The sequence below is a fragment of the Myotis nattereri genome (genome assembly GCF_964212035.1).
Source record: "Myotis nattereri genome assembly, chromosome: 3".
Taxonomy (NCBI): Eukaryota; Metazoa; Chordata; class Mammalia; order Chiroptera; family Vespertilionidae; genus Myotis; species Myotis nattereri.
This window is the reverse complement of record NC_138077.1, coordinates 54,012,532-54,025,596: the sequence shown is the minus strand read 5'-3', so window position 1 is coordinate 54,025,596 and position 13,065 is coordinate 54,012,532. Positions and strand designations below refer to the sequence as shown.

Genomic DNA, 13,065 nt, shown 5'->3' with positions numbered 1-13,065 from the left:
CTACACTTTACATGGCAAAAGGAGCTTTGTAGATGTGGTTAAAGGATTTTGAGACAAGGAGATTATCCTGCATTTTCTAGGTATGTCCAATATAATCACAAGGGTCTTTATAAGTGAACAAGGGAGACAGGAGAGTCAGAATCAGGAGATGTGATGACAGAAGTAGTGAATAAAGTGATGCAGCCAGGTCAGCATGGCTCAGTGGTTGAGCACTGACCTATGAACCAGGAGGTCATAATTCGATTCCCGGTCAGGGGACATGCCTAAGTTGAGGGCTCAATCCCCAGTGTGGTGTGTGCAGGAGGCAGTCAATCAATGATTCTCTCTCATCACTGATGTTTCTATTTCTCTCTCCCTCTCCCTTCCTCTCTAAATAAAAACGTATATATGTTTTTAAAAAGTGATGCAATTGCTGGCTGGCACCATGAGCAGAGCAATGTGAACAGTCTCTAAAAGCCGGAAAAGGCAAGGAAACAGATTCTCCCCTAGAACCTCCAACTCTGCCAACACTTTGATTTTAGGTCTCAGAGACCCATTTCAATTTTCTGACCTCCAGAACTGTAAGATAATATATCTGTATTGTTTCAGCCTACTAAATTTGTTACCAATAGGAAACTAATATATTTGCCCTACTAATATCATCAATACCAGGCCTGGAGCATATGTCTCCTATTTGTGAAGTCCTGTTGCTTTTATTGCACAAGATACGAGTATTGGTTTGGAACAGTTGTTTACTGTGTCAGAGTAGAAATGCTTTTCCCTTTGGGCTATGAAACTCCAGAACTAACCAATGGAAACTAAAGTTTGATTACTGGTTAATGGTCAATATAGGTAAAGAAAATACAGAAACATGCAATTCTGTCACTGGGATTTTGGATCATGGATTTTCATAATACTGTATATCAATAATAACTTCAGCCCTGGCCGGTGTTGATCAGCAGTTAGAGTGTCAGCTTATGCACCAAACAGTCATGGGTCGATTCCCAGTCAAGGGCATGTACCTGGGTTGCAGGTTTGATTCCCAGCCCCAATCGGGGCATGTGCAAAAGGCAACCAATTGATGTATCTCTCTCACATTAATGTTTCTCTCTACTCTCCCTCCAACCAATTGATGTCTCTCTCTCACATTAATGTTTCTCTCTACTCTCCCTCCCTTCCACTCTAAGGATCAATGGGAAAAATATTCTCAGGTGAGGATTAAAATAATAAAAATCCTATATAATAAAGAGGTAATATGCAAATTGACCATCACTCCAACACACAGGATGGCCGCCCCCATGTGGACACAAGATGGCCGGCAGGGGAGGGCAGTTGTGGGCAATCAGGCCGGCAGGGGAGGGCAGTTAGGGGCAACCAGGCTGGCAAGGGAGGGCAGTTGGGGGTGACCAGGCCGGCAGGGGAGGGCAGGTAGGGGTAATCGGGCTGGCAGAGGAGCAGTTAGGCATCGATCAGGCTGGCAGGGGAGTAGTTAGGGGGTGATCAGGCTGGCAGGCAGAAGCAGTTAGGGGCAATCAGGCAGGCAGGCAGGTAAGCGGCTGGGAGCCAACAGTCCTGGATTGTGAGAGGGATCCCAGATTGGAGAGGGTGCAGACAGGGCTGAGGGGGACACACACACACACCCCATGCACGAATTTTGTGCACTAGGTCTCTAGTAATAATAATGATAATAACTTCACTTGTGTGTTCTTTAACATGTTTTTAAGGGGAAGATTTAGGAAGGATATAAAGCTGAGACAGGAAGAGCAATTTGGAATAGGGTATTTCACTGAAGGCTTTGTAGAAATACAAAGATAATGTCCCAGAGATAAAGGAATACAAAGTAAACAGTAATAGAAAAAAGTTCTCATCTAAGATATAAGCAGTAATAGAGTGGTTAAATGATATGGGAGAAAAGATAGTAAGACAGAAAACTAAACACCATGAGATGATACCAAGATCAGATCACTGCCTGGAGACCTGATTTCTCTATTTCATTAGTTTCAATTTGATCTTTAGCCTAATATACAACACAACCTCCAAATTTTCCTAACATTCTTTTTCTAATTCCTATGTAAAGCTCTTACAACTGAGCTGTGAGTTATAATCTGGTAAGAAAGCATAAGATTTCCAACAACTATGAAAATACTTACTATCCACACTTACTATTCATTGTCTCCATTATTTAAGAAGACTTGTAATGTTATATCAGTTTTCTACCTTCCCCCTGCCAGATTAAATGTACAACACAGAAAACTCTTCCTTACTTACAACTGCACAGCGTGGCATTTTGGAAGTAATCCCATCTTCCTCTGTTGCCCCATTGGGTCCAGGTGCCTCTTTCCTCCTTTTTCTTGTGTTGACTTTGGCTGAATTCTGTGCATCCATCTTCTTTTAACCGGTCATAGAAAGTGAAAAAGAATCTTTTCTCACTGGGGGAGAAAAAAGTCTGTCACCAGTATTTCAGAGATGTTAACACAGATATACTCAGCAAAAGATCAATTCCATGGCACATATTTCCCAAAGAAGAGCCAACTGCATCTGGCAAAACAAAGCTTCATAAACACAGGCTCTAGTAGAAACTCTAAATTGACTCTCTGTGGAACAAAGGCCACAATTAATCACCTGACCTTGGAACTTATTTCCCTTGACCAATGAAGCCTGCATATTACCTACTAATTCCACATCCTGACTGCATGCAAAAGGTTGAAATAACTTCGCTGAGAAAGTTTGTTATACAGCTTTAACAATACCCTTTAGGACACCTGGAGGTATGACCATTGCAAGGAAATGTAAAAGTTATGTCTTTGGTGCAGATGGGGGAAAGAGCCTTTTTTTAAAGGATTGGTTATCACCAATTCCTGGTTTAACAAAGCATGGATTTCTTAACTCTAAATGCTCTGTAGATTTCAGACACCACTCCACCAGGGATCTATGGAAATTGTGGTGTAAGTGTATTGTAACTTTTAAATATCCTTCCTCTTCCTTCTTTAATAATCATTTTCCCTTCCTCTTTCAGAGTCGCAAGCACCTTAAATTTGCTCAGAGTCCCCAACTATTAAAACCCCAACCAGGTTTCTCCTTGCCCCAGGAAAAAAAGTCATTACTGTCTCATTTTGCGGAGAGCTTCTAGCAACTATCTATTATATAAAAGTTCTGAATGTTTGATATTTCATATTTAGATATTGGCTTGTGCTACCTCTCCAATTCCCAGCAAGGATCTGCTTTGGGTAACGTAATTTACGCAAACAAATTAATTTCTTGGCACTGATGAAATTTTAGGCATCAGCCAGAAATTGGGGATAGAGGAATTTTAATGATCAGCTGCCTTCTCTGCCCAAGATACGCACAGTGAAAGACGGAAGAAAGATCCTCAGAGCAGAGGAGGAAAACAAAACAAGTGCTAGACAGAATGAGGACATTCTACTCTGCCTCACTGACTCCAAAAAGCCTTCCTGAATAAGATGTTCATCTAAACAACAGCAATTGTGCCTTACTTTCTTTCCTCCAGCTAAATTCCAAGTGGCAATGTGACAAGATCTACAAGAAACCTGACCTAATTCTTAGAGACTGATGGTGACACCCGAAGTATTAGGCTGACGTAAAAAAATGTGAGTCTAAAGTGAAAGATGAACACCACCCAGAAACTTCCCTTCATCACAAATGCAAATTAAAATGGAAAGATACTATACATTTAACAAGTTTTTCCAGTGATGATAATCAGAGCTTTTCTTCATTGTTGTTATTAAGTATTCTTTCAAAATATCCAGGTCAGTGTTGCTGCTCCCATCTCACTGCTAACAATGCCTAATCGGTCCATTTAGTGACCACTTCTAACTTGCATTATGACAAGACTTCTCTGTAAATATCTGCTAAATTCTTCTCAGGGTAAGCAGACAAAACCATTGGAGAAATGTAATCAGCAATCTAGTGACAGGCAGCTCAAGCTCAGGTGGTCAATATATTAAGTACTTACTGTGTTCAAGGTACTCGACATAATTTTTTAAAGTAAAAACTGTTTTCTCCAGAAGTTCTCAACCAAGGTGAGGAAACCACGTGTTTATGATGTAAAAAAGCTCTTTAGAATTCTAAAACCATTGGGGAAAAGTTTGTTGAGGAACAGGATATTTACACAGTTTCAAAGTATCTCCCCACAGATTATTTATTAATTACAAAGGGAAAGTTACCTTTTTAGTGAAAAAATCTCTTAGTTGCCCTAGCCGGTTTGGCTCAGTGGCTAGAGCGTCGGCTTGCGGACTGAAGAGTCCCAGGTTCAATTCCAACCAAGGGCACATGCCCAAGTTGTGGGCTCCCCAGTAGGGGGCATGCAGGAGGCAGCCGATCAATGGTTCTCTCTCATCATTGATGTTTCTATCTCTCTCTCCTTCTCCCTTCCTCTCTGAAACCAATAAAGAAATATATTTTAAAAAATCTCTTAGCTAAGTGATCAAAGTTAATTAACATAACCAATAATGAATGCTTCCTTGTGTGAGGCACTAAGGATACACTACCTGCCCAAAATGCATAACCTGTATGGATTTATGAGGAATAAGCCGACAAACCTTAATTAAAGGACAGTGTACAAAACAAGCCTGTGTTCTTCAAAAAATTTCAATCATGAAAAACAATAAAGGGCTGAAGGACTGCTCCAGGTTAAAAGAGACCAAAGAGCCAGGCCAGTGTGGCTCAGTGGTTGAATGTGGGCCTGTAAATCAAGAGGTCACTGGTTCAATTCCCAGTCAGTGTCCATGCCCCGGTTGCATGGACGTGCAGGGACGTGCAGAAGGCAGCTAATCGATGTTCATCTCTCTATCTCTGTCCCTTCCTCTCTCTAAAATTAATTCTTAATTGGGGGGGAAATTGTTACAAAGAATAGTTACTAGGACAATAAATAAAATTTGAATATGAATTGTATATCAAATAATAGACATCAATGTTTAACTTCTCTGATTTGACTTTACAGTGTGCTATGGAAAAGACTGTCCTTGTTTTTAGAGAAAAATGCTGAAGTATCTAGGGATAAAAGGTCATGATCTCTGCAACTTACTCTTAGCAGAAAAAAAAGAAGAAATATATGTACATCATATTACATTACATATAAAGTAGGTAAAGCAAATATGGCCAGTGTTATCAATGTATGAATCTAGGCAGGGCATAAAGGGGTTCATTTTAATATTCTTACAACTTTTCTATAGGCTTTACTTTTATTTCAAAATAAAAAGTTTAATTTTTAAAATGCTTGTTAACAATTTCTACACAAATAGGCCCTCATATAAGATTGTCTCTTGGGATCTCTAGAAACTGATTCCCTCTCCTCCTGACTCTTTAAATCAGAATACATGATGCATACATTCTAAGAAGTATGTCTAGTAATCTAAATATCTTGCAAGGAAGTTAACAGCAACAGTCATAATAATAGCTATCTTTTTTTAATACTTACCATCTGCCAGGCACTGTGATAGGCAAATTAATACATATATACATATATACATACATACATATATATATATATAAATATATATATATATATACACACACACACACACACACACACACAGTTATTATTAGCCCCAATTTACAAATGAGAAAACTAAGGATCAGGGAAGTTGAGCAACCTAAGAGGTCACACAGCTAGTAAGTAGAAGAGCCAGGATTTAAATTCAGGCTTGTCTAATTCCAAAGTCCTTACCACTATAATCTGCTATTTTCCAGAAAGCTAAGATTTTTAAAAAGAAGTTGTCTCATCATTACTGTTGCTTCTTTCTACCAAGAACATTCTCTCTACAGCATAGGTCCCTTATGTGTTTTTTACACTTAAGTCAGGCCAGCCGAACTGAACAGTGGAATAAAAGGTCACAGTTACTTAAAGGTAAACAAGGTCCAAGGACCAATCAAATAGAACTGACGTGGCCATTGGCTCAGAGGTTGCCTGATTTGTCAGCTATAGCAGATCTTTCCTACTGGGTAGTTTTGCTAGGGTTTCCTGATAAGCTTTTATCTTAAGCAATAAAGAATTCTTTAATATCTGCTCCTCCCTCTTCTGACATTACAAATAGGTAGTATTTTAAAGGCACCTGTATTTTTACAAACATTTTAAGGGTGTCATAATAAACATGGAGTAAATGCCATGTCATATTTTCATGTTATCCTATATACTAAAAGCCCAATATGCTAAGTGTCCGGTCATCCATTCAACCAATCAAAGCATAATATGCTAATGATATGCTAAGGCCACTCAACCACTTGCTATGACGTGCACTGACCACCAGGGGACAGATGCTCCGACCAGCAGGCTAGCTTGCTGCTGGGACCCAGCCAATTAGGACTGAGCGAGATGGGCCGGACATGCCCTAGGGCCGTCCCATGGTCCCTCCCCAGCTGGCCAACCTCCCGTGTCCCTCCCCGGTCCCGATCATGCACCTGTGGGGCTCCTCAGCCTGGCCTGCGCCCTCTCACAATCCAGGACCCCTCAGGGGATGTCAGAGAGTCAGTTTCAGCCTGATCCTGCAGGGATAAAAGGCTAATATGCAAATCAACTGCTAAGGATGTCCGACTGACAGCTTAGGCCTGCTCCCTGCAAGCTCCCAGACTATGAGAGGGTGCAGGCTGGGCTGAGGGACTAACCCCACTCCCCCAACCAAGTGCACAAATTTTGTGCACCAAGCCTCTAGTTTTCTATAACTCTAAGTTAAAATTCCTTAATGTTTAATAGTAAACTATTTAATATGTCCAAAGGCATGTTTATAGGAATTTCTCAGAAATCTTTGCTCTCTTTGTGTGTTTGGAGGAAGGGATAACTTATGCTTTGCTCTTTTGTTTGTTTTATTTTTTTACTAGAGGCCCAGTGCATAAATTTGTGCACGGGTGGGGTCCCTTGGCCTGGCGGGTTATCAGGACCAATTGGGGCCGATCGGGGCCACAGGAGGTTGGCCGCCGGGGGGAGGGGCCACAGGAGGCTGGCACAGGGAGAGGGGCTGTGGGAAGTTGGCTGGCTGCAAGAGGTTGGCTGTGGGGGTGCACTGACCACCAGGGGAAGCTCCTGCATTGAGCATCTGCCCCCTGTTGGTCAGTGTGCATTACAGCGACCAGTCGTTCTGCTGTTCGGTTGATTTGCATATTAGCCTTTTATTATATAGGAAGATATTGTGGTAAAATATAAATAACATAAATTTGCTTTGCTTTTTAACTGTTTACTTCTTGAAGTATTGAGCCATCTTGTCATATGATTCAACTTAACCAACCAAACACATGGTGAATATCATTATACTATACTAGAGGCCCAATGCATGAAATTCGTACAAGAGTAGGCCCTCTCAGGCTCAGCTGCCTCGCGGCCCTTCAGCCCTGCCACCCACCCACTGGTCATTCCAGAAGGTTGTTCTGGAAGGTCAGTCCACTCTCTGGTTTAATTAGCATATTAGCTCTTTATTATATAGGATACGCAAAGGCTTTCCTTCCAAGTGTTAAAATACTACCAGCATGGTTTTAAAGATATTTGAAAGCCAAATTAATACCTGGGGTTGCTAGATCTTGTGACACTGGATCTATTCCACTAGATTAAAAAAATCATACAAAGATATAAAATATCACAATGAGGATTTGAGGCAAGAGAAAGGAGTTGTCTGACTAGCTATTTAAAGCTAGAGTAAAATTCAGAACAGAAAAATAATCAAGGCAACCATATTATTAACATATTACAATAGCCTTCCTATCTAATAAAAGAGAAACATGGTAATTAGCCATACATCCGCTACCCTTCCCATTGGCTAATCAGGGCAATATGCAAATTAACTGCCAGCCAAGATGGCGGCCGGCAGCCAGGCAGCTTGAAGCGAACAGGAGGCTTGCTACAGTGACGGCGGACTCCAACGTTCCCCACCTGCCGCTGCCGGCCTCTGAGCTTGCAGTTTGAAACATTGTTACAAATATAGAAGCTAAACAAAACCCCAGAAACCTGCTTTCAGCCAGCCAGGATCTCAGAGCTGGAGTTGAAACAGTGTTTCGATTATAGAACCGAAACAAACCAGATACCTGCTTTCAGCAGCGGAGGCCTAAGAGCTGGAGCCAAGCCTCAGAACTAAAGCTGGCCCAGAATAAAAAGAAAAAAAAGAAAAAAAGGAGCAGTTGGGAGCTTCAGTCACCCGCCAGCCTGAAAACAGCCCTCAGCCCCTCACCCAGACTGGCCAGGCACCCCAGTGGGGACCCCCACCCTGAAGGGTGTGTGACCAGCTGCAAACAGCCATCATCCCCTCATCCAGGCTGGCCAGGCACCCCAGTGGGGACCCCCACCCTGATCCAGGACACCCTTCAGGGCAAACCAGCTGGCACCCACCCGTGCACCAGGCCTCTATCCTATAAAGTAAAAGGGTAATATGCCTCCCAGCACCAGGATCAGCAGAGCCACAAGGCCTTCCGGCACCGGGATCAGCGTGACAGGGGGCAGCGCCCAAACCCCCTGATCGCTCTGCGGCTCTGTGTGTGACAGGGGGCGGGGCCACAACCTCCCTATCCGCCCTGCTCTGTTCATGATAGGGGAAGGCGCCCCAACCCCCTGATCAGCCCTGCTCTGTGCCTGATAGGGGGGAGCTCCCCAACCCCCTCATCGCCCTGCAGCTCTGTGTGTGACAGGGTGCGGCGCCCCAAACCACCCCCGCCCCACTGGCCCTGCTCTGTGTGTGATGGGGTAGAGCCATAACCTCTCCATCGGCCCTGCCCTGAGTGTGACAGTGGCAGCGCCCCAACCCCCTGATCAGCCCTGCTCTGTGGGTGATAGAGGGCGGCGCCCCAACCCCCCCACCCCACGGGCCCTGCTGTGTGTGTGATGGGGTAGAGCCATAACCTCCCCATCGGCCCTGCCCTGAGTGTGACAGGGTGTGGCGCCCCAACCCCCTGATCCGCCCTGCTCTGTGTGTGACAGGGGGCGGTGCCCCAACTCCCCTATCGGCCCTACTCTGTGAGTGACAGGGGGGAGCTCCCCACCCCCTGGTGGGCCCTGCTCTGTGCATGACAGTGGGGAGCTCCCCAACCCCCTGATCGACCCTGCTCTGTGTGTGACAGGGTACGGAGCCCCAACCCCCCTGATGGGCCCTGCTCTGTGAGTGACAGGGGGCAGCGCCCCAACCCCGATTGGCCCTGCTCTGTGTGTGACAGGGGGTGGCACCCCAACCCCCCAATCGGCCCTACCCTGAGCGTGACTGAGGGTGGCATCGCAACCTCCCAATCCGCCCTGCTCTGTGCATGACAAGGGCGGCGCCCCAACTCCTCAATCAGCCCTGCTCTAAGCCCGACCAGGGGCTGCACCTAGGGATTGGGCCTGCCCTCTGCCACCCGGGAGCAGGCCTAAGGCAGCAGGTCATTATCTCCCGAGGGGGTCCCAGACTGCGAGAGGGCACAGGCGGGGCTGAGGGACCCCCCTCCCCACCGAGTGCACAAATTTTTGTGCACCGGGCCTCTAGTTTATAAATAATAGTAATACTAATATGTTTTATCTGTCTTTCAGTTAAGTACATACATTCTTCAACAAAATCTCTCCATTTGCCTTATATAAACACCTCTAACCAAATGTCTGTGGCAATATTAATCAATGTTTTTTATCTATGCTCCATTTTGAGAAATGTAAAACTCTTTAACATCACTCCATCAACATAGTATAATAATTAAAAGTCAGATTATCCAAGTATGAATCCCATCTCTACCACTTACAAGCCATGAGAACTTGGACAAATTCCTTAATCTGTCCAACCATTAGTTGCATCACTTAACAAATCAGGTTTAAATGGGATTATCCATGTAAAACCTCAGTTCAATGCTTGGCACACAGTAAGTGCTTATAAATATTAGCTACTATTATTACTTAGTAGTAATAGTTATCATCTGCCTTAAAGTCTTCTATGTATCCTCTCTATCAAAAAAGATTTTGTCAAGTTTCCCCCCTATGATTATTATTATAAAAAGTACACTCTGCCCTAGCTGGTTTGGCTCAGTGGATAGAGCATCAGTCTGCAGACTGAAGGGTCTCAGGTTCAATTCCAGTCAAGGGCACATGCCCTGATTGTGGGCTCGATCCCCAGTAGGGGGCGTGCAGGAGGCAGCTGACCAATGATTCTCTCTCATCATCAATGTTTCTATCTCTCTCCTTCTCCCTTCCTCTCTGAAATCAATAAAAATACATATATTTTTTTAATAGTACATTCTTAATGTCAAAGTGTGGTAAAATATGAAGTATGCTATATCTCCCCTATTTCTACCCTGATCCCATTTAAGAATCACTGTTGTAGCAAGAACTCTTCTATAGTGTGTTGTTAAATTACGACAAAGAAACATTACTACTCCTACTCCTAACAGTGAGCACTTATAGAACACCTGTATGCTTAAACACTTTAAAAATATTAAAACGTTCTTAATATTCACAACCCTCTGACATAGGTATATTATTTCTATCACCCCAATAAATTCAACTTAAAAAAAGGAATACATTTAGCCCTGGCTGGGTGGCTCAGTTGGTTGAAGTGTTGTCTCTGCCAAAAGTCTGTGGGTTCAATTTCCAGTCAGGGCACATACCTAGGTTGCAGGTTTGATCCCCAGTCAGGGCACATACAGGAGACAATAGATCAATGTTTCTCTCTCCCTTCCTCTCTCTCTAAAATATCAATAAAAACATATTCTCAGGTGAGGATTAAAACAATACATTTATTCATCTTGTTGGTCATAATCCTGTTAAAGTACAATTTAGTTGATCATTTTGTTTGTACCAATCTGTTTAAAAATTTTTTTCAAATACTGACTACCATCTATCATATTCACTATTTATCACAACTGTATATAATCTATAAACTTGAAAGGCATGGTTTTTATATCTCCATACAAGTCACTGTTGAAAGTACTGATCAGGATAGATGTATGTCATCACACACCAATTTTGAAAATCCACTAGAACCCTCTTTCCCCATTGAGATCCACTCTTAATACTCTTTTAATATATATATATAATATATATATATATATATTATATATATATCTTAATTGATTTCAGAGAAGAAGGAGAGGGAGAGATAAAAACATCAATGATGAGAGAAAATAATTGATTGGCTGCCTCCTGCATGCCCTCTACTGGGCATCAAGTCTGCAAACCTGGCAAGTGCCCTGACTGGGAATTGAACTGTGACCTCCTGGTTTATAGGTTGATGCTCAACCACTGAGCCACACCAGCCAGGCCACTCTTAATACTCTTTAGAAAACAGAATAGAGAATATATTTAGAATTCTTAATGAGTTAGGGTATTCAATCTGATTTAAACCTGACTCACTGTACAGGTTTGATTCACATGTCTCTAGCACTGCCCTAAAAATTATTATGATATTATCAATGAAAATAAGGATAGCTAATACTTACAGAGTGCATCCTATGTGCCAGGAAGTTATAAACCTTTAGCATATATTAAATAACAGCTCTCACAACAATTCAATGAGGTAAGTAGTACTACTATCCCTTTTTTGCCGATGAGGAAATTGAGGCACAGCTAGGTTAAATGACTTGCCTAAGGTCACACACCTAGGACAGGGCAAAAACAGATTTGAACCCATGCATTCTGGCTCTAGTGTCTGTGAACTTAACATTATGCTGCCTAGTAATAATATGGTCATACGTGAATTTAATCAAAATCACTTGTTTGAACTCTGGTCATGTGCTACACTGTGCCAAGCAGATTCTGATCAGGAATTTTATTAAAACGTCACACAAACAGCCCTGGCCAGTTTGAATCAATGGTAGGAGGGCTGGCTCACGCACTGAGGGATCTTGGGTTAGATTCCTGGTCACGGGCATGTACCTGAGTTGCAGGTTCAATCCCTAGTCCCGGTCAGGGTGTGTGCAGAAGGCAACCAATCAATGTGTGTCCCTCACATTGATGTTTCTCTTTCTCTCTCCCACTGCCTCCCTCCTTTCCACTCTCTCTAAAAATCAATGGAAAAAATACCCTCAGTATACGCAAAGGATTTAGCACAGAACATAGTACAGTTTTAAATATATGCTAGGTATCTAATGATAGCAATAACAACAAAAAACAATAATGATCACTATTATTTGAGTACCTCTTTTTTTCAGAACTTCAAGAGTGTGTCTACTGTATACTTTCTACATTGGACTCTTTGGAAAGCGATTTTAAGTCCTGAGGCAGCTTTGGCCTTGCTTATTGGCCTTGTGTTTGCTTAACCTAATGAGGCTAACTGGTCCCTGTTCTCTTCATAAGATCCTTTATTTCTATTTGCAAACTCCACCGTTGGGTATTATTACATGTCATGCATTAGACATGCAATATCACACAGATATCTCAGCAATAATTAGGCAGTAGGAAGTCAGTTTTCCAAAGAAACGTTAGTTTCAACTCTAAAATTATTTTTTTCTTTAGTAAGTTCAAGTCAATAGATAAAAACCTTAACTTTTTTTATTGTGGAGATGAGCAAACCTGGCTGCTTTGGGGTTTGGTAAACTCTATCTGGATATTTTTCAAGCATTATATGGCTGGCAACTCTTCAAGTGTATTCTGCCAAATACCTTCTCCCCATAATCTCTAAGTGTGTGGCTATTTCAAAGGGAATTAAAACCATGAATTTCTGATTTATTCATACGTAACTGATCAAAGTTGCTGTGTTTATCTGGGTCAACACTTACAGGTTCTGATTTCTGTTTCTTTGATCCAGGAAACCTGGAGAGTTTGACAGCAACCAGCTTTTAGAGAAGAAACCAAACTGGTTGCCTGGGTCTGGGAAGCAGCTAGTTCACATCTGTCCTTCAGACAATATTTAAAATGACTTTTCCCCCGTTGAATTCTATGGCAAGCGTAAAGAAGTGCTTCCAAATCTCTCTTAGCTGATAGCCTGAAATGGAAGGAGTCCCAGAACCTCTCAACAGGAGGCGCTGGTGGGAGGGGCAGCAATCTGGTTGGAAGGGTAGAAGTCTTGTCCTGGAGCCCAGTTGACACAGCACTTTACATAAGTCTGAGAAAACATCAACTGTTCATATCAAGAAAAGGGCAGTGATAATGGGAAGGTGGAATACGGCAGTAATGGAGATTCTTGGTTCTCCTTCCAA

The 13,065-nt window shown here is 42.6% G+C and overlaps 2 protein-coding genes across 4 annotated transcripts in view; both read right to left on the bottom strand.

The window, feature by feature from the left end:
• The window catches only part of PCYT1A (phosphate cytidylyltransferase 1A, choline), a 53,122-nt gene that overhangs the window by 30,438 nt on the left and 9,619 nt on the right, over nt 1–13,065 (bottom strand). For 2 of the 3 annotated variants that reach the window (XM_081085363.1, XM_081085364.1), the window contains exon 2: nt 2,248–2,408. In XM_081085363.1, the coding sequence (XP_080941489.1) occupies nt 2,248–2,364 (117 nt within the window). In that variant the 5' untranslated portion in view covers nt 2,365–2,408. Of the gene's footprint in view, nt 1–2,247; nt 3,766–13,065 lie in introns of those variants that run through there. The other variant, XM_081085362.1, reaches the window with a different exon arrangement.
• DYNLT2B (dynein light chain Tctex-type 2B) overlaps nt 2,294–13,065 on the bottom strand; it is a 46,223-nt gene continuing 35,451 nt past the window's right edge. Inside the window, exon 6 of the mRNA XM_081085366.1 lies at nt 2,294–2,408. The gene's annotated coding sequence lies outside the window, so the exon portion shown is untranslated. The remainder of the gene's footprint in view (nt 2,409–13,065) is intronic.